At 43.5% G+C, this 8,304-nt stretch overlaps 1 protein-coding gene across 1 annotated transcript; it reads right to left on the minus strand.

Moving 5' to 3' along the window:
- Nucleotides 1-1,538: 1,538 nt before the first annotated feature.
- Nucleotides 1,539-3,427, minus strand: LOC122430924 (E3 ubiquitin-protein ligase RNF113A-like). The gene has a single exon (XM_043451878.1). The coding sequence runs from the start codon at nt 3,325-3,327 to the stop codon at nt 2,272-2,274; it is 1,056 nt and encodes a 351-aa protein (XP_043307813.1). The 5' UTR covers nt 3,328-3,427; the 3' UTR covers nt 1,539-2,271.
- Nucleotides 3,428-8,304: the final 4,877 nt, after the last annotated feature.

Below are 8,304 nucleotides of genomic sequence, written 5' to 3' on the forward strand. Positions count from 1 at the left end.
TAGCTGACGTCTAAAGCCTGTAACATTCTGGCTTGTCCTCTAGTTTCTAGTTGGATTTGGCCAGTGGAAGGCACTGGTTATCTGAAAGGGGGAAGACAGTGAGATAAGGGCGTTTATTTCTTCATATCCTTCTCTACAGGGTCACTGGGGTTGGTCCTCTACCAAGAGGCATAACTCCCATCATTCAGATCTCCCTCACAGCTACAGACAACCCTCTCCAAGTTCCTGTAAGCACCTCCCCACCACACCTCTTCAGACCCAGCTATTGTTAGCACTGGGACACAGCACCATTCCCTGTTGGATTTTCCTTAATCCTCCCCACCCTCTTATAAATCTTCTATTAAATTCTCATTCCACTGTCCCATTTGAACAACTCTCTGTTTTCCTGCCAGAACACTGATAGATAGGCCGGATGTGATGGAAAGCGTGAACTTTGAAATCAGACAGAAGTAGATTTGAATCTTGGCCATTTAGTAGCTATGTGACCTTGGGCAAGTCCAAGTAGATAAGCATGGTATTCATCAACCCAGGAAGACTACCCTGTGAGTTCAGGCACCACAGCTATCTCACTGATACAAGTCCTGGTTCTTGGAGTAGTGTTTAATACTTAGGTTGACTAAAAAAAGATGTGCAACTTGAGGGTTTTAAGTTTTATTTGGGGCAAAATGAGGACTGCAGCCGGGGAGGCAACATCTCAGATAGCTCTGAGGGACTGCTCCAAAGCGGCAGTGGGGGGGAAGTCAATATATAAGGTTTTGATGAAGGGGGAGTTCAATAGCATGAAGAACTGATTTTACAAAAGGCTTTTTGTTAGTCATGAGGATCTGAGGTCACCATGAAGGGATTTAGTGCTTCTCTAGATATAAGGAGATGCAAGGATTGAGATCATAAAATCTGTTCCTAAAAACATCCAACTATCTAAAGACCTGTCCCACCAGATTCCCTGGAGCAGAGTGCCTCACACCACCCTGAACTTCCTCGGGGATTGTTGAAGATCAACAGCTATAGCAGCACGGGGTGCACTCTCCTTAGAGACAGATGGCAAATGCCTTTGTTGTTCACTCATTGGCAATGCTCTCGGTAAGTGCCAATTTGTCATTGACACTTAGCTGGTACTCACGAAAAACTTCTGTATGATAGATTTCATGTTTTACGTGGCCCAGAAGGAGAGGAAGGAGTCAACTTGTCAAACATTCTTACTTTGCAGATGGTACCCAAAAATGAGGTAGCAATTGTACAGGTAGTAACCCTCAGATGTGCTCTTTAATGGAAACAATACAGGGATTAAAAAGTGGGGGGAGGGAAGGTTTCCCTGATGGTCTAGTGGTAAAGAATCCTCCTGCCAATGCAGGGGACACCGTTTCGATCCCTGGTCCGAGAAGACCCCACATGCTACAAGTAACTAAGTCCATGCGCCACAGCTACTGAGCCAGCACGCCTAGAGCCCATGCTCTGCAACAAGAGACACCACCACAATGAGAAGAGTAGCCCCCACAACTAGAGAATAGCCCACCTGCAGCAATGAAGATCCAGCCAAACGTAAACAAACAATAATCTTTTTTTTTTTTAAGAAAGAGGAAAACATAGCAAGGAACTCATGGGCAAATGGTGCTCTTCTTACACACCATCTGTCCTTACAGAGCTCATTTCCTTCCCCATATTACCCCAAAGCCAGTTCCCTTCTGAGGGGGGACTTCTGTTGCCATGGCATGTCTTCTTTCCAACAAAGAAGCAACATGAGGGATGGCACATAAAAGACCCGAGGGTCCCACGCAGTAGACAGTGAAGGAGTCCCAGAAGGGCTGAGGGTTTATTTGAGGTACAGAGCCAGATGAGCAGGGAAGCCAGAGATGTCATGAACCCTCAAAGTCAAAAAGAGGTAAAGAAATGGTGTATTAGGTCCCCACAGCTGCCACAACAAATTAACACTGAGTGGCTTATAACAACAGCAGTGTATCCAGTCACAGTTCTGGAGGCTAGAAGTCTGAAATCAAGGTGTTGGTGGGGTCATCTTCCTTCTAGAGGCTCTTTGCTTCTTCCAGCTTCTGGTGGCTTCAGGGATCCCTTGGCTTATGGCTGGGGACACCAGTCTTTGCCTCTGTCTTCACATGGCCTTCTCTTCTGCCTTACAAGGATAGTTAAGGCTGGATTTAGGGCCAACCCAGAAAAATAAAAAATGATTTCACCTAGAGATCTGTAACTTAGCTACAGTATTCCACCCCCCCTCCCCCAAACTACAAAACATTTCGAGATTTGAGAATAGTCGGAAAATTAAGTAATGGGAATTGGACCCTTATCGGGGTCTTCTGGGAAATTGGAAGCACAGCCCTCTTCTGCAGCTCGACGCTTCTCTAGTTTAGCGATCAATTCTTTCGCGGGATTGAAGACGCCACTGGTGTGCTGGTCACAGACGTAGCACCGCGGGGTGGTGCGGAAATGCTGAAGGGCACATACCTCGCAGAAATAATGCCTGCACTTGGTGACCACAGGGTTTTGGAAGGTCTGGCGACAGATCAAACACTTGAATGGTAGCTCCTCCTCATTGCTCGCCACTTCATAGTTTTCATCCTCGTCGACGCCATAGCGGCCCTCGTCGAGCTCGCGTTGGATCTGCCACCCGTGCTTGTAATCTGAGCGGTCATGGAGGAATTTGCAGCTGTCTCCGAAGCCGCAAAAGCCGGTCTCCTTGTAGTCCTTACAAATGTCGGGCTGGTAATCCCAGCGCACGGTGGCACGCAGATGCTCGGGAGCTCGGATGGGGCCCTTCCTCGCCATTCCGGAGTAATCACTGCCCGCAGACGTATCTTTGGGCCCCATGTATTTCTGATAATTATTCATTCCCCGGTAGATCTTATCATCTTCCTTGCCCCTCAGCTCCTCCCGGATCTTCCGGCTGCGCTCAAAGATGGCTTGTGCGTCACGCTCCTTCTCCGTGTCTAGCTCGTACACAGCGGTCGCCCCCATGTCCTCTGGCCCCACGGGTCTCGCCGAGCGAGTGGACTTATAGACCACGCCGAGACTCTCGGGCTCCTCCACTTCCTCCTCGCTACTCCGGTCCCCGGAAGCCCCCTTCTGTTTACCACCGCCCTGGGTCTTCTGGATCATCGGAGTGTGGATAGCTCGCTTCTTTTCTGGACGAACCACCCTGATGCCTTCATCACCACTGCTGCTGCTGCTGCTGCCGCCGGCGGCGCCGGCTCCTCCGCCGGGCTCCTGGTTGCAAATCCGGCGTTTTCTGCGGCCTGCACCCCCCTTTCGTCCAGGCTTTCTGAAAAGAAAGGTGCACACCTGGTCCGTCGTCTTTCCGGGGGAAAGCTGCTCTGCCATTTTAAGAGTCGCGAGCTCTGAAACGGTTGTGGCCTGCTGGGTGGCGCGGGGCTCCTGCGCGTCACTGCACTCGTGCGCTCTGCCACGAGGTGGATGCAAAACCGGCTGCGCAAAGAGGACTGTGGGAGCAGGGGTGCGCGAGAGCGCATGCGCGCGCCACTCCTTAGCTGCATTTTAAAAGACTCCCCCCGCCCCCCAATAAGGTCACGCTCACAGGTCCCAGGGGCTAGGGGTGTGTGTGTGTGTGTGTGTGTGTGTGTGTGTGTGTGTGTGTGTGTGTGTGCGCGCGTGTGTGTGTGTGTGTGCGTGTGTGTGTGTGTGTATTTTTTTTTTGGAGCCACCATTCAACCTACTGCAAATGGCAGACAAAACAGATGTTAGCCAAATTTTAATCTAAAGAGTTGATTGATGAGTTCTGCATTTAGCAGATGAAGAAACTGGAAGTAGTGTGCAGAAAAGAGATAAAGATAGAAGAGGGCTTTTGGTTGAAGCTCTTGCCAGAGGGGGTGATGGCATGGATTAAAGCAGTCATTGTAGGAAAGAGAAGGTAAAGCATATGAAAGATCTTATAAAAGAACTATCCACCTTGGTTTATTTGGGAGAAGGAAAGGGCAACCTACTCCAGTATTCTTGCCTGGAGAATTCCATGGACAGAGGTGCCTGGCAGGCTACTGTTCAAAGAGTCGGACATGACTGAGCAACTAACACTTTGGTTTATTTGAAGTTCTCTGTGACAATAGAGAAAGTGAATAGGATTTCAAGTTATAAGACCCAGGTGTAAGCCTTAGCTTGTACACTGACTAGCTGTGTATATTTGGTTTTAGTCCTGCAGTTATAGTTTTAGTCCTTAGTTTTAGTCTCTGCAGTTATAAACTGTGAATAATGGCAAAACCAGCTCACTGCACAGACTTGTGTGCAAGTTTGTTTTTATTTTTTTATGTGAAAGATTTATTCAAAGTTCAAATTAGACCCTAGGTGGAAAGGTAGTCTAAGCTGCTAGTTAAATGAACAGGCCATGGTATTGGTCCACTGGTTTAAAATCCCCGCTCTGCCACCAGCTATGCAAGTGACCTTGGGCAAGTTCCTTACCTTCTATTCCTTGGTTTTCCCATCTGTAAAGTGTGGATGACACTAGTTAGCTAACTCATGAAGCTTTTGTTGGAGGATTAAAATGAGATGATCCAAATAAAGCACTTAGTATATAGCATATAGTAACCCCTGAATAAATATTATCTTATTATGGAAAAGATCTTTGACAACAGCTAAGTACTACGGCAGTGACTTGTAGTTCTGGCTATGGATGGACATCTCTTAAAGCTTCAGAAAAATAAAGATGCTTGGGCTTTGCACTAGACCTATTGAATCAGGATCAGTAGTTTTTAAAGATTCTTAGATGATTGTGCTGCACAAAGAAGAAATTAACCTTGGTTAGACATGTTACTAGGATCCATTTCATAACAATATCCATTAGGAGAAAAAGCATAATCTTCATCTTAGACTATATAGTGGTCTGAACCAACCTGGGCTTCACTTCTTTTTGTAAAAGTACTTTTACAGCACTTAACAATATGGACCATTAGCTCATTTAATACCTGCAATATGCTTCTGAAGCAGGAGTTATTATAGATAAGGAAACTGAGGCACAGAGAGGTTAAGCAAATAACCAAAAGTCACACAGTTAGAAAGTGGTAGAGCCAGCATTGGAACTGTAGTCTTGTGGCTCAGACAATTAGAGCAGACAGATTCTCTCAAAGCTATGGTGTCTCTCAAAGTATCTAACCTCTCTGCAGCTCAGTTTTCTTATCTGTGAAGGACAATTATAACACTACTTACTCCCTAGGAGACTTGTGAAAATTAAGCAAGATGCTGCCTGTAAAGCACTCAGCAATGTATTTAGTGTTTATTGCTTAACTATTAAGCACTAAATAAAATTCAGTCATTTTTATTAATAATTTTAATATCATCATTATTCATGGAAATATAATGCAGGTTCCAGCTCAAGTTTAATAATCTGAAACATCTGAGCCTGTTTCGCCAGCTGCTGGGGCAGGACACCTGGTTTAAGGCAATGTAGAATCTATCACTTGCATTGTTACCTGCTGAGCCTGTATTCCTTTCCAGTGCTCACAGTACAATGATGCAGGGGGACTTGAAAAGTGGTACCAGGGAACCAGTGAAAACTCAGCAAGACTGATGAACAAGCAGCACTGCCTCAAGGCGCCCTTTAAGTCAAGGAAAAGTAGATGTACTGCCCTCTTCCTGCAGCTTTACATTTTTTTAAGGAAATCAGAGCCTTGACCCGAGGATGAGAGAGAGAGAGATGGCAGTCCTGCCAGATAACACAAGTCACACATGCTTCCAAAAAGCACACATTTTACAGGTTGTATGAATCTCTAGGAATAAGAGCTGGAGGAAATTTTCAAACTGATTAGGTAAATTACAGCCTACTGGGACGAGGGAAACCAGGTTACACAATATTTTACAATTCCTGACACAAGCACTGATTAGTGTAACATGAAGAGATGAGTGGAAAACAGTTTAATCTCTAAGAGCGTGTGTGTTGAATTTTTTCAGATTCAGTTTCACTTCTCAACACCTGGAAGCATCAGCACTCTGGATTAGTTTCTGTCATAAAGCACAAGAGGGCGCCAGAGAAGGTGGAAATTTTTGTTTTCCAGGGATCCATTTCAGTGTTAGAAAGTCCTTTCTGATCTCAATATAGGGGTGCTTACTATTAGTTCTTTTTGAGTTTTTTAAAATGAAATAACTATATGCATAAGTTTATTAGCTAATAGTTTTGAGCAAGGTGGGTAGTTAGCAAATGCAAAGCTAAAATACTTAAGCATTGTTGGAGAAAGCAGAGAGTAAAGATTGCTAATACTGAATCAGTTCAGTTGTGAAATATTTATTAGTTGCTTTTGTGTGCATGCTGGTTAGATGCTGTGGGTGCCAAGATAAATGAGCCCACAATTTTTCATTGAACTTATTAGTCACATGAGAACTCAAAATTATCTATAATACTTTACTTTCTCTTATTTGAAACTCTATCCTCTTCACCCATTAATTTCTTCAAAAGGATTCTGTGTAATGGTTAAGCTCTAGAGTAAAACAGTTTTTCCTCTTTCCAGCTATTAACCTCCCTGTATCCCAGTTTCCTCACTTGTAAAATGAGATGATTATATCATCTACCTCATTGAGTCTTGTGAAGATTAAATGATACAATCCATGCAAAGTGCTTGGAAACGTGTCATATTTAAGAGCTCAATATTTATGAATTCTTATTCAGATATTACTTGTTCTTGGGAACACAAATGAAATTATAGACAGAATGATGGGTCCAAAGGCATTGTTTGATATAACTACGTGGACCAGTCTATCACCAGCAACAGAAAGTATCCTGCCTGACACAGCAGTTATATTTAGTTTCTTGATTTGTGTTAGTTACTGTGCTAAATTTTCCATATATTATCTATCCTTTTAGTTTTCATGGTAGCTGTATGAGGTAGAGATATGACAGGTACTAATATTATTTCCATTTTATAGAGGAGAAAACAGAGTAAAGATCAGAGTAACACATCTCAGATCATACAACTAATAAAGAAAGGAATCAAGATCTGAATCCATTTCTAGTCTTACAATATAAAACTGATATTCCCCCAAATGATACAAATATCCTTTGGTATAACACACTTTAAAAAGTATGACCTCAATCATTTGTGGTTCCATGTAACAGTGACATACTTCCTTGAATCTTCTCTGACTTCTCCTTTTCCTGAGTATTGGCCATGGTCACTAGGAAAAGCCATCTAATTTACCCCTCAAATACCTACTGTGCTATATACTACTTACTGTCTTGCTAGAATGAACAGTCCATGAAGTAGGACTTTATTTTGCTCACTGTTGTATCCCCAACACCTAGGATGGTACCTGACATAGTATAGACACTAAATAAATGTTTCCTGAATGAATGAACAAACAAATGTGGGTTCGCTTTCCTTGATCATATTGAACAACTTGGAGAGCAGAATGCTTGAGAACATTACATATTTGGTTCAGTTCAGTTCAGTCGCTCAGTGGTGTCCAACTCTTTGCAACCCCACTGGTCAAGAATCCTTGTGTATTTTTCTATATTGTCATATCGTAGGAGCTAAACACACATACACACACAGAAACTGACTGATAGATATATCAACTCTACCCTAAAAACAAACTCAGTTCCCTCAGATTCCACAGCAAAATTCTGTGAACACCTGGTTAGTACATTGAAACTGAGTGTAAAAGTTCCTAAACTCTGTTCTAGGCTCCATCCTGCAAGGCAGGTTCTACATTTTTGCCACTATTGTGATGGAATTGGCCCCAGTATACAGCCTGAAGGAGCTTCCCTGGTGGCTCAGTGGTAAAGAACCCACCTGACAATGCAGGAGATTTAAGAGGCTCAAACTCAGGTTTGATCACTGGGTTGGGAAGATCCCCTGGAAAGGGCATGATAGCTCACTCCAGTATTCTGCCTGGAGAATCCCATGGACAGAGGAGCCTGGCGGGCTACAGTCCATGGGGTTGCAAAGAGTTGGATGCAACTGAGCATGCACACGTAGAACCTAAAAGATCTGGGGTCTCTAACTTTTTCACTAGTGAACCATGTGGCCTTGGACAGACAAATCCTTTAGCCTCACTGAAACTTCATTTCCTCCAGTGTAAAACAGAAATAATCTCCTAACTTTTTGTGAGGATTAAATTACATGATTATGAAAACACTAAAAAAATCAAGCAGGATATATAAGGGAAGACAAATTGAATTCATACATTTCTAGGTAAAAGAGGTTAAAAAAAAAACCTCATTTTGATGACTGAATTCCTTGGCTTGTATGGGTAGCATGGGATTTGGCCAAAGACAAATTAGAAACAAGTTCTCAAAACATGATTTGGAAGAAAGCAGTTTGGTTGAAATCAAACTGGCTCAGAGGACAATTAGGTCAA

This window comes from Cervus canadensis, chromosome 29 (assembly GCF_019320065.1).
Source record: "Cervus canadensis isolate Bull #8, Minnesota chromosome 29, ASM1932006v1, whole genome shotgun sequence".
NCBI classification, from domain to species: Eukaryota; Metazoa; Chordata; class Mammalia; order Artiodactyla; family Cervidae; genus Cervus; species Cervus canadensis.